The sequence below is a fragment of the Populus alba genome, chromosome 3 (genome assembly GCF_005239225.2).
Source record: "Populus alba chromosome 3, ASM523922v2, whole genome shotgun sequence".
Classification (NCBI taxonomy): Eukaryota; Viridiplantae; Streptophyta; class Magnoliopsida; order Malpighiales; family Salicaceae; genus Populus; species Populus alba.
The window spans coordinates 18,800,086-18,816,712 of NC_133286.1; the positions used below are offsets into that span (position 1 = coordinate 18,800,086).

General features: G+C 32.6%; 2 protein-coding genes across 3 annotated transcripts; one reads left to right on the forward strand and one right to left on the reverse strand.

Moving 5' to 3' along the window:
* Positions 1-296: 296 nt before the first annotated feature.
* Positions 297-6,512, reverse strand: LOC118054478 (sphingosine-1-phosphate lyase). 2 transcript variants are annotated; one of them, XM_035066075.2, is made up of 15 exons: positions 6,196-6,512; positions 6,053-6,098; positions 5,047-5,198; positions 4,874-4,933; positions 3,936-4,160; positions 3,708-3,849; positions 3,500-3,550; positions 3,305-3,396; positions 2,303-2,429; positions 1,852-1,867; positions 1,515-1,622; positions 1,373-1,427; positions 1,141-1,287; positions 779-857; positions 297-611 (listed from the first exon to the last, which is right to left on the reverse strand). In XM_035066075.2, the coding sequence occupies exons 1-15, from the start codon at positions 6,393-6,395 to the stop codon at positions 489-491; spliced, it is 1,623 nt and encodes a 540-aa protein (XP_034921966.1). In that variant the 5' UTR covers positions 6,396-6,512; the 3' UTR covers positions 297-488. The 2 variants fall into 2 exon arrangements, with proteins under 2 accessions (XP_034921966.1, XP_034921967.1); XM_035066076.2 differs by lacking the exons at positions 6,053-6,098; positions 6,196-6,512 and having other exon boundaries at positions 5,054-5,196.
* Positions 6,513-12,994: 6,482 nt separating this feature from the next.
* Positions 12,995-16,093, forward strand: LOC118054479 (uncharacterized). Its single transcript, XM_035066079.2, has 2 exons — positions 12,995-13,153; positions 13,688-16,093. Exon 2 carries the CDS (start codon positions 13,755-13,757, stop codon positions 15,849-15,851), a length of 2,097 nt encoding a protein of 698 aa, XP_034921970.1. The 5' UTR covers positions 12,995-13,153; positions 13,688-13,754; the 3' UTR covers positions 15,852-16,093.
* The last annotated feature ends 534 nt before the right edge of the window (positions 16,094-16,627 follow it).

Here is a 16,627-nt window from a genome sequence, read left to right on the forward strand (position 1 = left end):
CACTATAAATTTCTTAATTCAGGAAATACACAGAATGGCATAAATTTTTTTTTATCTAACCATAAGCTGGGAAGGTTTTCAAATAAAACCTAGTTGAATTTGCCGTAATTTTTCTAGTTAATTTAGGACTTTTTTTCTATTTAGTTACTCTTATTATTATTTTTTCAAAAACTTTGTTGAAGATGTTTTTACGAGCGAAGTAATAAAATTCTAAATTGAATTTTTTGTATGGTAACCCATTAGGCATAATTTTGTGTTGTAATATTCAGTTTTGATTATATAAAAAAAAAAATGAGTGATAAAATTCTGAATTGAAATTATTGTATGGTAACCATATCAGGCATAATTTTGTGTTACATGTGATGGCTCCATTTCTTGAGCTGTTTCAGTTTGCATCACTTCACCAACACGTTCTAATACAAATCAATGGTGCAAAAAACAATTAAAGGAAAAAAGAAAAGACACGAAACCATAGCATAGAAATGTCATTAGCATGTACTGTCCATGTAGTTCACCAGCAATTCCTGAACCATGCCTCTATCTGGTATCTTCCCAGCAGCACCATAGATTGGAGCCAGGCCTCCATTTATTGGACCAGGATTTTCTTTCACCTGGAAGATTTCAGAAAAAAGAAGGAACGAAAAATGAAAAATTGAACGGAAGAAACCATATCCGGAGGTCCTTCCCACTAGCACCTCCCAAAAGCAAACATAACAACCCTAAAGATGAGTAGATTACAAGAGTTACTTTGATAACTCCTTTGGTGAATAAAACTTACAGTTTGTACAGATTCCTTCAAATCCCGGAGGAAGTCCTCAAAAACTGGTGCATGTTGAAGGGTAATGCAGATATGAATGCTGATTCAACCACATGAAAAATTGCAATCAGTGTATAAAAGGATGCTCATAATTGCATGCTCAGAAGCAATTCATGAGACTGAATACAACAGAGAATAAACTACTTATACCAGCCACTGCAAACAGTTAGAATAATAATATTAAATCGAATGCCTCACATCAATGAACAATAGCTTGGTGCCAGAGGTGGGCTATCTTCTAACAAGAATAATGAGGACATGGGATAACCAAGCATAAATATGCCCTATATAAACACAGTTCTCCTTCAAAAAAAAAAACCTACCTGTTGGGTCTTTGCAATGCATTCAAATGCCAGCCTTTGGATGACATGATATCATTGACTTCAAATATGTCTAGATCATTAGATCCAAATGCCACAATTGTCATGTCTGGCCTTCCAATGATAAATAACTCTGGTATTTCTTTAATCCTGTAAAAAGAATGAATCATTCTCAATTGTTCAACGAATTTACAACCCAAGAAAATAGGAAAATGAAGTTAAAAACAACACAGACCCTTTCTGTATTCTCTTTGATACTTCCATTATTGCTTTAGTGTTTTCCAGGTACCCTATAGGATGTAATGAAACATCAGGTTAAACAGAAGCATTCAATGGAACATCTGGATAGGCAGTAGGGGAAAACAACATGATAGTACCTTCTAGCCCCAGAGCCATCAATGCCGCCCAAGCTCCTGCAATCAAACCTCCAGGCCTGCTTCCAGCAATAGTAGGAGAGACATAGAGCCCACCTGACCACTCAGTCACTGCAACAACACAATGAAAACACAATTAGAAAACCAGAAGAACAGGCTTCAAACAGCCAACTAGAAAAGCCTATTGTATAAAACTTGATATTAAGATAAACTCTGCCTCTTTTCCGTGTTGATATTGCTTATGAATGCCCAGGACATTTACTCAAGTAGGACTTGAAAATCATCCAAAAAATAAGGCCTCATTTGTTTGATAATCTATTTGATAAATAGTAAAACTTACCAGCAACAAATTGATGCTGTTGGGAAACAGCCAAGCGAACAAATTATCAGTAGCATGCCCCCCAAGTTGTCATCACAAGAAACTCATATCAGAAAAAAATTCAAGAACTTAAAACAAAAGAACCACCAATAAAAAACATGAAATCCACAAGTCAAGCAGCACATTTGATATGGATCTCGATTATTAACAATGTGAGTGATGCAAGATTTCTGCAATTTGAATCACTGATGATGAAAAAGGGAACAAATAATAACTATGTGAGCTACACAAGAGATGCACAAGTCAAGGAACTGAGCACTAGTTCTGCAATGCCAGGCAGCGCGGTGAGAACTAAAAGCACCAGTATATTATCTTTCATCAACATTTGTACAGCCAGTTCAGGATCCAAATTTGAAATAGAGAGACATACATCACTTATGCCTAGAGTTACAGATAAAACTATAGTTTTTACCTTTCTAATATCATGATTTCTGTATAGAACTACACTTGTTCCTTTTGGTGCCAGTCCATATTTATGCACATCCGCTGATATTGAGGTTACTCCTTTAACAGAAAAATCAAAAGGTGGAATCGGGTACCTGAAATGGGAAGAAAACTTGAACTTGCGGGAAAGCCAAAGCAAGAAAATGAGAGAGCAACTGATAGTCTGATATTTCATACCGTGTACCAAAATCTATAAAGCAACAACAGACAGATGTAGAATAATAACAGAGCCAGTTACAATTATCATTGAAGTTCAACAATGGTCATATCATGTCCTGGTGAAGCATAGTGGAACCTTGGACTGGACCCTTTGCATAGACTTAGAAAGAAAAGGAAGTTCAAGATAGAATAAGGGCTCTAAACCCCTTAACCAAGACCACATAGTGCTGCCCACGGTGATGGGGTCTCACCATAGACATACATTCTTTGTTGAGCACCATCTACCATGAACAGAGTGCCTCATGGTCCCCTGAGTGTCAGATTTTGAAAAATGATTTAAACTAGGGCAACATTGTTCAATATACACCATTTATTACATTTCCCTGTCCAATTTCCAACAGGAAAGATAACTCTTTTTTTCTTGCAAGAAACTAGCATCCTTCTCGTGGAGAGCTTAATTATGACCTCAATATAGACTAGTCTCCGATCAATTGCACTCTCTTGATCAAGTAATTAGTGCTATGGGCATTAATATAAAACCATTCTTGAAAATTCACCTAACAGCTTAAGCTTTTGAGTTAAGATGATTTTTCGACAATTAAAAGACAAGGCTACAATCTTCTTTCTTGCCAAACCAGTTAATTTTGTAAATTGTCAGCAATCTTATTTATCTCTTATCAACCATGCCTTAAGGAGAAAAAAAGCCCCACAACCAAAATGCTATTTGTAAGAGTTTCAGGGATAATGGAAAAAATGGCAAACAAACCAGTAATCAACGAGGGAAAAACAGTTGCTTGGGAAAAAGATATACCCTAGCTTACGAGCGAAAGGTAATACAAAGCCACCAAGACATAGGTCAACATGGAAACATATTCCATAGCTATATGCCAATTCACCAAGCTCCTACAAAATCAATTTTGATATTTTGGGAATTAAATGATACTGAACATTGATAAATTTGAATAAATTGAGAAATGAGAAGGCAGTGGGTGTGTAGATCACTCACCTCAATAGGATCAATGATACCATGAGGAAACCCAGGTGCAGATCCAACAATCTGCAGTATCATGGTATCAATATTAGGCCTACTGGTAAGTAAATCTTATGTTAGAGCATTTAGTATGATGACAACATCAACACCGGAGCTTTTTCTTAGGGCAAGAGCTCAAGGTGTTGAAAGACAAAATGAAACAAAAGGGTCTACAAATGTGTACCAAAACAGTGTTCTTGTTAAACTGCTGTCTTATTGCTTTGACATCAGCTTGAAAATTTTTATTTACTGGAACACGCCGCAGCTTGATATTGAAATATTGTGCTGCCTTGTCATATGCTGAGTGTGCAGATTCAGGTATGATCCTATGCTTGGGAAGAAAATCACTCACATTAACAACTTGCAGACCAGGAATTAATATAAAAAAACAAGGTGTTTGAAATTGGCCTACATTTCTGGTCTTTTGATTCCCTTCTTAGCTTTCATATAGTCACGGGATGATTTCACGGCCAATAATATACTTTCAGTTCCTCCTGAAGTCATGTTACCACATATTTCTCCTCCGGAAGATTTGTTTTTGCTGCCAAGTAGTGCTGCCGTCATAGCTACCACTTCTGCCTCACATTGCGCTACGGTTTGGAACACGTCCAAATGCAGTGGATTAGTATGTGCAAACCTGAAAATGAATTCCAATTAAGCTTCACTAACACATTTATGAGGATGTGTACATGGGAGGAACAGGAAGACCTACACTAATCATCACATGGAAAACCAATATATGAGGGTAAAATCCTTTCTTGGACAGCACATAATGTCATAATCATGATGTTAACTACAAACCTGACTAAACTTAATGTCAAAAATGTCATTTTTTGAAAGATCTCTCAAATGCCCGTCTTTCCTTTTTGACATTAACAAAAAAGAACCTGTTCAGTTTCTACAAACACAAATAACGGACATATTGGTTCAACAAATAGCATAGTTTTTGATAGTTCAGAGTAAATACATGTATGATCAAATTAATAACTACTAAAGATTCAATGTTTCTAAATAGTTTTTGGAAAATAAAATGATCCAAGCAATTATTACTACCTGTAATGCCCACTTCTGCAAGGACACAGATCCACAGACAACACATAACAGATGTCTTCAAATGACCACCAGTGTTCTATGATTAACAGACGTGACAAGAATTTATTTTCTGAATGAGTAAGAGCACTAAACATTCAATACAAACTTCAGGTTTATTAAAACACACAGTAGCCAAAATTTTAGTAAATACTATTCAAATTATACCTCAAAGAAAAGACAAGTAACTTGTAATAAAACTTCACACTGACAATAAATAAATAACTAAATAGAGCACTACATGTTCCGCATCTTACTAACATTGAGCATGCCTCATTTATCAGAGAAAAATGTCCTTCAGATTCACTCCCTCCAATGTAGCTGGACAACAAAAAAACAGTAACTTACTAAACTCGGATAGAGCAGAGAACCATCTCAATACCAAAGCACAATTTTTTTTGTCTTAATATGTACGGTATTAATTGCAAACATACACTGTACCAGAACATTTTCCTTGCCAGACCACATCATTACTTTTCTCCTGTTTCAATTTCTCTATCACTGCTCCTCCTAAACCTTCCCTTGGTAGCTCCGATCTCCAGCCATCTCTTTTAGATTTACTTCCAGACTGCAACTTCTCCACGACCTGCATGTTCAGCAAACCAAGTCCTTTTCCAGATGAAAAATCAACACAAGGAAAGAGTTAAAAAAATACCATGGTTCTACACCAAAAGGCTTGACGAGCAGAAATAAAGGATCTAAGAAGGGCACATGGTGGCCCTGAGATCGCTTTAAGTTGATTAAGAAGAGGAAATAGAGCACATAACCTGCTCTAATTAGACTTTAAACTCCCTGATTGTCTTTCTAGCATTAAGATGGCACTGCTATTGAGAAGTCAATATACAGACTCTTGCGGCTTCTAAGTGATTAATGTCATGAAGATACGACATTAAAGCATCCAACAAAAAGACTTAGTATCCTACCGACTTTTTGAGTAGTATCCTCATTAAATGCAGCAAATCAAAATCTGCTTAATAGATTAAGTCCAAGGAAACCTTTCTCCATTCAGCCAGTTAACCTAGTAAGCCTGACCGATTCTCATGACCATCATGAACAGCCTACACATAACAACTACTGCAACCACACGGTCCCAGATGAAAATTAACCAATAAGTAATCTATTCATCAACCCAGAAAGCAGAGCAGATCCCAATATTAAATTAACATTCATATTAGTTTTTCAAGGGACCACGAAGTGTAAACCAGAAAAACAAGCATTTAATGCAACAGTTCTTTTTCTTATATTTATATAAATTTCTTTCTGATCATGTTTCAATGCAACTGAAAAACACCCCATTTAATGTTTCCCCTGCATGATTCAAAATTCCCATTTTCATAGTTATCTCAAGATAAAAATAAAAAAGACCCCAAAAAATCAGATATAAAAGAATACAAACAAAACCCATCATTTAATGAAATAAAAGAAAATCATCTTTCTCACCTTCTGTTTCTCTGCATCTATATAACCCTTGACACCAGGCACCATCCTTTTTAAAAAAAATAAAAAAACAAAAAAGACATCATGTGAAAATTATTAAATAGATCCCCTTTCAAAAATTAACATACAATTGATTAATCTCTTACTTGATGGACGTGATTAGAAACCCTAAAATGGTGGGTTTGAGACCATTATCGTGAACAAGAAGACATAATGATTGAAGAATTCGGGCAGTAAAAAGAGTGAGAAGAGGAGCAAGAAGCAAAGCTAGAGGCTCATAATTTGATAAAAAAGAATTAGCAAAAGCTCTAAAATCAATCAAAGAAGAAATAATACGATCCATCATCGTAGTTGTTAGTGCTGGTGAAGATGATGGATAGATAGTATTAAGAAGGCGATTGAACCACTGAGAAATGCGTGTAAGAGTTTCAACAAAACGTCTGTCCTCCTTTTATAGAGAGTAAAAGACACGATACTGGTCATCAAGACAAGATGATTGGATCATTGGATAGATATCGGAATCATCCTTTTTTTAAGTTGGTTTTGCGTGCACGATACATAATTGTGTCTGTTTTGTGGAATTTCAGTGTGTATTTGCTAATATGATGCTAGGTTAAAAAAAAATGTTTTTTAATTGAATATTTATTAAAGTAATATTTTTTAAATTTTAATGTAAAAATGTTAAAATCATAAAAAATATCAAGTAAAAAAATTTTTGAAAAAGATTTAAAAAAAATACAAAAAATAAAAAATAAACACAACCTTAATCAATTTCTTGCCAACAGCATTGATGTTCTCTCTTACCTGCCTTGCTTATTACGTCACTGGTGATTGACTTCTTGTCATTTTAGTTTTGTTTTTCAACAAAGTTGTTCCTTCTCCTAAAAAAAAAGAAAGAAGAAAGAAAGAAGAAGAAGAAGGCAGATACTTTGAATTTATTGTTGTATTTATTGTAAAATTAGATACAATGAACATGAACAAACAATGACCTGAGACATGTATAGACATTATTTTAAAAAATATTTCTTTAATATAAGATTATATTATAAGATTCAATAAGTTTTTCCTTCCTTTAAAGAAACAACAATCAAGACAGAAAAAAATATCAATAAGCCTTGTAAATATAAAAAAATAATACTATGGTTTTTTCAGCATACTTTAACTTTAAGATTACATAGTATTTATAGATTGCTAACATGTTACGGCTAGATAAAAAAAATAAATTGAAAATTAAAGAATTGTTACAATAGTTAAAAAAAAAAAAAGGGCTGTTGGGGAATTAAAGAGTTGTAATTGTTTAAAAAAACTTTTAAAATAAAAGAGTTGTCACAATAGTTTAAAAAAAATAATAAAGAAGAAGAACTCTTGGAATAAAAGAGTTGTCACAATAGTTAAAAAAATAAAAGATCTGTTGGGAAATTAAAGAGTTCTAGTTGTTTAAAAAAACTTTTAAAATAAAAGAGTTGTTACAACAATTAAAAAAATAAAAGAGCTATTGGGAATTTAAAGAGTTGTAATTGTTTAAAAAACTTTTAAAATAAAAAAGTTGTTAGGATTTTGTTATTGTTAGAAAATTAATTCTAATGAGAAACATTATGTTTTATCATGCCTCCACTATTTTTAATTTAGAAAATTATAATGGGACTAACACAACCATAAAACACTATAATCATTAAATCGATTGGGGCCTGACACTATTTTTAGACTTATGTTTGCCTTGGACTGGCTTAATTGTCAAACACAAATTTTTTGAATGTGATACATTTGCCTAATCCATATTTTCTTAGGTCTGACATGATAGTTAAATTCAAGTATTTTGGATCTGGTATATTCGTCACATCTATATTTTTTTAGGTCTGGTATGATAGTCAAACTCGGGTATTTTGAATCTGATATGTTCGCAAGACTTATATTCTTTTAGATTTAACATGATTACCAAACCCAAGTATCATGTATCTATTGAGATCGCCAAATCCATATTAAGATTCATTATATAAACACTAGATAAAAAAAACTTTTAAAATAATTTATATTATTTACAACTGTATTTGTGTTCACTGTTCATTTATTTTAAAAAAAATTTAATTGTTTTTTTTTAGACAATGAAACCAAAAAAAAAAAAACAAACTAGCCTCCGCTACTACAGCTAGCTAGTACTAAAAAAAAAAGAAGAAAAAGAAAGAAATCCATGGAATAAAAGAATTGCAAATATAAAACTCAATTATAAGTTTTGCTCTCATCTTGACTAGGAAGTTTGTACGTGGGTTAGCTTCTCTTAACATGTTATAGTTAGCTTCTCATTCCCTGGCTAAAAGTTCTTTAATATCCATAATAATTACTCTAAAATAATGGTGCAAAGAATATTTTTGAAACTCAGTCCTGTCTAGTGGGTAGATTTAAAATCCAGACAATCCAGGATTGGAACCAAGTTAGGTTAAAAAAAAAAAAAAAAAAATCTAATGTGACTCGTTTGACCCGGGAGTTAACCCGGTAAGACCCGGTTGAAACCTATTAATTTTTATTTCTTTACTAAAATGACGCTATTTTAATTTTTATAAAAAAAAAAAAATTGACCTGGGTGACTTGAAACCCCGGTCTTGAACCATACCTGGTCTAAAAACTATGGTGCTAAGTATTATCATCATGAAAAAGACGTAAAGCTTTAAAAAAATATGAGATACGAAGGATTTTTCTAAAGTCTCGATCCCAAGCAACTAGCAAACCATGTTTTAGGATCAAAAGTTTTTCACTTTTTTGAAGCAAGCTAGAGCCATAACCTATAAAATTTGTGAGGTCCATCACTCAATCACCATCACAATTCCAGATGAGACTCCGGAGCTAATTTAGTCGAGCTTCCAATAAAGTTTTCATCCATATCTAATTTTACAGCATCCATGTTTGAATGTTGTCATGTAATAAGAGAAATTTACTGCATATGGTAATTTTACTCTCCCAGGCAGACTAATATTCAACTACAAGGTGTCAAATTTGATAAATCAATCAAAGAAGGGATTTATCAAAACGTACCAAAATAAAAGGATAAAACTGTCTATTTTTAATAGCTTAAATAAAGAGGGATTAGGACCGGCTATATTATGAAAAAGTATTACGTGTAAAAGTTAATTGATGTAGAGCAATTAATTTATTAAAAGAAAATATAGATAGAAGGTTTCGAAGATAATGAACACGGTGGCTTGGGATTGTCTTGCAGTCGTGCACTAGATTATTTAACGTGATATATCGCCTTTCGGGTTAGTTTTTTTTTTTAATATAAAACAATTATTTAGATATTTCTAATTTTGTTTTAGTGGGAAAAAAAATTGTGTGGGATTGATTTCTATATAATTTATTTAATTTTGCGAGTCTAAAAACAGCTCTAATGATCCATTAAATATAAATCAAAATAAATCATAAAACTTTGTACACAATTAACTCAATATTGAATAATAAAGCTGTAAAGAAAATCAATTAAAAAAATATTAAAAAATGACTTGAGATAATTGTAAACTCGTGACACAGGTCATAAAATCAGGATAAACTCGTGAAAACAAATCAAAATAAATTATGAAATCTAATTTCTCATTAGCCCAATGTTGATGGATATGATTAAAAAAAAACCAATTAAAAAATGACCCGAGTCAATCCACCAAGCTCATAATCTGGGTCAAGAGATTGAGATAACTTTATAGAAAGAAAATAAAAAAAAACAATATGAGTTAACTCAGGTCAACTTGTTAAATTTACGAGTCTAGTTATAAAACTGAGATAACCATATAAAAAACAAATAAAAAAAATTACGAAACTCAATTCTTAATCAACCCTATCAGATCCAATGTTGAACGATGAAATTTGTAAAAAAATAACATAAAAAAATTAGCCAAGTCAACCTGAGTTAACTTGTTAAGTATTATTTATGAGTCATAAGGTTAGGAGAACCTAATACAAATCAAATTGAAATAAATTACGAAACCTAATTGTTAATCAAACACAATATTAAATGATGAAATTAAAAAAAAAATTAATTAAAAAAATGAATTAATTGTATTGATCTATCAAACTTGTAACCTAGATCATGAGATATAAACAGCCTAATAAAAAGCAAATTCATTGTTGAAGGATCTATGACCTGGATAATAAGATCGAGATAATCTCTTAAAAAGAAAAAAAAAACTAACTCAATTTAACCAGGGTTAAAATGTCAAAATCCGCAATTTTAATCACGAGATTAAGATACTCCTATATAAAACAAATCAAAATAGATTATAAAACTAAATTCTCAACCGACTCAATGTTTAATGATAAATAAAAAAAAATCAATTAAAAAATAACACAAAAAATAATACAAGTCAACTTGGGTTACCCTATTAAACACTATTCTTATGTATTAAAACCATAATAATCTAATAGAAAGCAAATAAAATAAATTATAAAATATAATTTTTAATTAACCTAATATTAAAAGATGGAAAAAATTTAATTAGAAAAAAGAAAAAAAAGTTAATGTATTATGAAAACGAGATAATCGAATAAAAAATAAACTAATTTTAAATGATAAATGTTTTTTTTTAAAAAAATATTGATTAAAAAAAACAAAAACAAAAACAAAACAATGAATAATGCTTTTGTGACAAGGGAGCCAGTGGTGATCCATGGAACAATCCCAATCATGCATTGAACACACGATTCTGAGACGTGGAGCTGTCTCTTTTCATTTATCATTGCTGGGGGCAGAAATCCCATCAATGTCTGCTTCCTGTCTAGCATTTGAATCAATTTTCTTGTTCGATCATCAAAATCAAGTGTGACTTGAAAATATTAAAATTAAATCATAACAGGAAAAAATAAATTAAAGATCTCAATACAATCAAAGGATAAAAAACTAAGTCACCTCTTGACAAGGCTACGCGGCCGGCGATGCTTTTGCTAAAATCTCATTTTTTAAAAATTAATTTTTTTAATGTTTTTAGATTGTTTTTATATATAAATTTTAAAAACTAAAAAAATATTATTTTAAAATATTTTAAAATAAAATAACAACTGGTATTGCAACGCGAAACACTTCTATAATAAGAAGGGCGTGTAAAGCATGACATATTAATTGTCGGTAGAGATTTATTGGATCGTGCTTTTAATATTTGTTAATATTTTCCGTCGAAGCTTCTTCGCAATAGCTTCACTGTGTTATATAAAATATTTGCATCAAACAAAAAAAAAATACTGATAAATATTGACAGAAGGATTTAGTTGAAAAATGTCTGAAATATCAGGAAGCAATAGCTAAAATTTTGTATTGGGACGAAATTGAATGAGATAATAAGACAGTGCAAAAATCATCAGGTATATCGAAACTTCTCTCACATAAATGTGAACTCTATCATAAAATTATTTAAAGAGTCCTCTTTCACGTGAGAGAAGAATAAATATTTTGTAGGTGTTTTGAATAATTCATAATCACGATTAAATTGAAATTTTAAAATAGTGAGATTTCAATTTCTCTTTTAAAAAATAAAAATTCGAATGACATGGATGATTTATGGCTCACAATCAAGTATTTTAAATAGTTAATTACTTATTTGAAAAATAAAATTAAAAACAGTTATAATCATAAAATTTAAATTCTAAAGAACCTATCACAAAACTCAAAAAATATAATTACTCACAGTAATAAAATTTGATGTCTCAACACTTTTATATTATAACATATTTTAAAATGTGTGGGAAAATTACTGTATTGGAACTATATATATAGAATATTTGTACCATGAACTATAATATAAATATAAAATATTTGTATTGTGGACTACACTGTAGATGTTTAGAAAATCATGAAGGGTATTCTCTTTTTTACTTTTTATTCAAAAGCTATTGACTGACATGTATTAGGTCAAAGCATGATTATTAAATCTAAAACTCTTAAATCTAGTATGACCGTAAAACCCATGTTGCTTGGTCATTCTAGAGCTAAAAAATTTAAAAACATTTTCCAGTATTTTTAATATTTTTTTGACATTTAACAAAAATATATGACATTAAACCCTGCACACTACTAATATACTAGTAAGACATGAAACATGGTTGATTTTCTTAAAATATATTTTTTAAAAAAATATATTTAAATAATATATTTTTATTATTAAAATTTTATTCTCAATATTAATATATCAAAATAATTTAAAAACATTAAAAAATATAATTTTAAACAAAATAAGAATAATTTTAACAAATATTTTGACTGTGATGTAATTAACTCAACCTTAATGTGTCACGTGTAAAAAAATAATTTTGCTTTTAATTAACTCAATCTTAATGTGTCAAGTGCTAAAAAATAATTTAAAATTAATATAGCTTCATCCGGTCAATTTAATGGATTAACCCAATTGTTTAAACCCTTTATTTAATCAACTTGATCAAATTTTAATTTGATTTTTAAATCATTATGACTTTTTTAAATAAAAATTAGAACAATTATTATTTAGATTACTCCCAATCAACTTTGTATCTTTTGCTTGAATTAAGTCACGAGCAAAGTTTATTTACTATGATTATACTTAGGAGTCAATAATATTTTATTTAAATCAGAAAAACTAAACTAAATTATCAATTAAAATCAATTTTTAATTAAATTTGGTCATCAAAATTGAATTTATTATAATTTTTTAGTCTATTTAATATTATAAAAGTAATTATTTTTAAAGTATTTTTTATTTAAAAATATATTAAAATAACATTTATTTTTTATTTTTTTATATTATCATATCAAAATAATTTTAAAATAAAAAAATATTTAAAATAAAAAAAAATATTTTTTTCTAAAAACATTTATAAAATGTAAAAGGTTGGGCTGGTACAAATTTTGAATCGGTGCCGCCCGAAAACCGAATTTAGTATAACCCTAATTCCTAAAATAAACAGCACATGACCTGCACGTGTTTTTCTTTCTTCTTTCCTGCGCTGCCTCCTACTCCCCAGGTCTTTGTTCTCTGTCTGGCACAAAAATCACAACTACACTCCAATTATCAAGCCCACCTCAGCCACTAACCCATCCAAAGACCACCAGTCTCTATCTCGAGCGGCGGCACTCCACCTCGTCTTGAAAGTTCCAAGGCAAGTTTCAAATTTTCTGTTTCTTTATTTGGACAATACATGAATTAGAGTTTAATAATGATGCCTTTTTGATAATGGTTTTTGGTTTTTATTTAATGATTTTCCCGAAAATTGAACTATCATTTTGATTTATTTGAGCTTTAATTGAATGGAATGCAATCCCTTTTTATGTCAATGAATTTGTGTGTGTGTGTGTGTGTATTATATCGCTCTTTGCTGCACAATTGCTGTTGCTGTTGCTCTTGAGCATGCCTTCTCGTATTCTGGGTGAGAATGATGTGTTGGCCGTTAATCTTGACGGGTTCAATTATTATCTGGGGTTTTGAGTGTCATCGTGTTGGGTATTTAACAATTAGGTGGATGGTTTTTCAAGGAAAGCGAGTTCGGCTGAGCAGAATTTGTGTTCAGTTCCAATTGCTGAAATTGGAAATAAGCCCTCTGATTGAATTGGTTTTCAGAATGTTTTAGGTAAAGGGGCTTCTATCAAATCACTGGTAATCTGACGTTTATTTTTCGAATTTCTGCTGTTTTCAGCTTTGCATGAGTGGTTGGCGCAGCTGCAGCTGTTTAGATTCAAGTGAGATCAATAATCATTACCCACATGGGTACCAAAACGGTGGGGAGGCAACAGCATGAGAAAAGGAAAACAAAGAATGAGGATGATTCCTTGAAAGCCAAAGAGTCATTGCTTGTGAGTGGAGGGGAGGGTTTAACTCTGAATAGTGAATGCAAGAAGAAGAAGAAGAAGAAGAGTGAGGGCCATGAGGATAGCATTGAGGATTCTGCAGTAAGTTCTAGTCTAAGTGAGGGTAATGTCAATGCAGCAGGCAAGGGTGAGAAGAAGGAGAAGAAGACCAAGAAGAAGAGTGAGAAATATGAGTTAGTAAGTTCTAGTCTAAGTGAGGGTAATGTAGACTTGAATAATGTTGCTGACAAGAAGGAGAAGAAGAAGAAGAAGAAGAGAAAGTTGGAGCGTGTTAATAATGAGGAAGAATCTCAGGTGTCCAAGAAGAAAAATAAGATGAATGAAGTGAGAGAGGCTTTGGGGGAGACCCACAGGAGAATAGATGATAATTTGGGATTGCAAAAGAATGTCCAGGTGGATTTTGTCAGCAATTCTGAGTCAGAAGTGAGAAGAGATAGGAAAAAAAATCACAAGGAGAAAAACAGAGAAGGTAAAGCTACCACTGTTTCTTCTGTGGTCAACAGCGTTGATGATAATAGAAGGGAAGAGGTGTTTGAGGTACAGAAAGGCCCTGGGAATGAAGATGTTGCTAACTTGAATAACAGGGAAGGACAGGGCTGCAAGAAGGAAAAGAAGAGGAAACAGAGTAAGTATGATGATGGCAGTGGTGATACTGAGATAGTTAAAAGTGTAGCTGATGGAAAAGATGCTGGAAGAGAGGAGTCAATTGAAGTTGTTCAGGACAAGGTAGAGTCTTCAAAGAAGGAGAAGAAGAAAAAGAAGAAAAAGCTCAATGTTGATCTAGAGGCTGCATCAATGCAAATTATGGCTGAGACAACAGGTAACCAAAACAGTGTAATAGAAGGTGATGGAGGTAGCAGAAGCTCGATTAAAAATAAGGCTAGAGATGGAAAACTAAAGGTCAATGCTGAAGGTGGAAACAAAAGGAAGAAGAAGGCCAAGTCTTTGAAAAATCATTCAAAAGAAAAAAGTAGTGAAAGAGTAACAGAAATGGAGGAAGACACTGAAACCACTCGTCCATCTGAAAAATCTTTATCAAAAGTGACATCTAAGAGAGTAAGTTTCTGTGAAGATGTCGAGATTTTCCCTTCATCTGATAGTCCTAGTGATAAGAAGGCTGTTGGGGAAGACGGCTTCGTGCGAGGGAAGCGGTTCTCACTTGAGGAGGATGAGATGGTTAAAGAAGCTGTTTTAAACTATATTAATGTTCATGGTTTAGGTGCAGACGGTCTAAACATGGTGCTGCATTGTAAAAAGCATCCTGCGATTAAACATTGCTGGAAGGAGATTGGGGCAGCCTTACCCTGGAGGCCTCGTGAGAGTGTCTATTATCGAGCCCATATATTGTTTGAAAGGGACCAGAATTCTTCTTGGACCCCAGAAGAGTATGATCTCATCCGAAAGTTTCATGAAAAACATGGATCAGACTGGAAGACACTGGCAGAAGCCTTGGGCAAACATAGGTTTCATGTAAAGGATACGTGGCGCAGAATAAAATTGATCAATATGAAGAAAGGGAAATGGTCTCAAGATGAGTACCAGTCTTTATTTGATTCGGTGAACTTGGATCTGCGCTTGAAAGCTTTTGTTGAAAGGAAGACAAAGCATGGGATGTTACGAGATAATATTAGTTGGACAGCAATTAGTGAGAAGCTGGAAACTAGGACTGATGCTCTCTGCTGCCAAAAATGGTATGACCAATTAACGTCACCTATGGTAGCTGAAGGTAAATGGCTTGATACAGATGACTTTCGGCTGCTGATGGAGCTCTACGACTTGGATGCTTGCTGCATGGAAGATGTTGACTGGGACAATCTTCTAGAGCTCAGGTCTGGAGATCTGTGCCGGAAGCGATGGAACCAAATGGTCAAACACCTTGGTGACCATCGTAACAAGTCATTTGCTGATCAAGTTGATGTTCTCATTAACCGGTACTGTCCTGACGTGCTTGAAGCAAGGGAGGCCTACAATAGCAAACCTGCTGTTCCTTGAGGTTACAATCCTTTTGGGTGGTTTAGTGCTCCTTTTTTATCCGAGTCTGAAGTGTTGGTGTCCCTGGTTAGGTTGGCATGGAAGTCTTTTTCCCAAGCAACTGAAATTTCTTAAATTACCTTTCCTTTTTCTGCTGCTGTTTTGTCATTGTAATTCATAGATCAATATTTTTTATTATTTTGCTTTCTAGACTGATGCTGTTCTCCACTGAAATAATTCTCCTTGTGCTCTTTTATTTTTTACCGTCTTCATATTTCTTCAGCCAAGAGAGGATATTGAGCAGCTGCCTGAATTTAATTTACCTCGTCATCAAAAGATGAAAAAATGATCTCAAATTTCTGTGAGGACCCAAGCTTGAGGTTCCCTTGGTTTTCATGGAGGAGATGAGGTTTCCTTGCCCATCTTTATCTGTGAATACAAACAAGCAGTGCCCCTCCAAATGTTTCCATTGATGATGTAATTTATAGCTTGGATATGCTCCAATCTCAAACTCAACAGTGTTAAAGTCGAGGAATATATGGACAAGTGAGAGTAGCCTAGTAACAAAGACTCCTATCTTGGTATACCTTACTCTGGTTCCCCCCTCCCTTGATCCACCCAAAAATAAAAGAAAAGGAAAAGCAAAGTCGAAAAACGATTCTCGATTCAGTTTCTAAAAGTGGTTCAAAAAACGAAAAATCTTCTGAAAAAATCCAATACTGGTCTCTTGTGCTGCTTACCAAAAAAAAAAAAAAAAACCCGATTTCAATCTTATTTCAGGAAGAATACCATTGCTT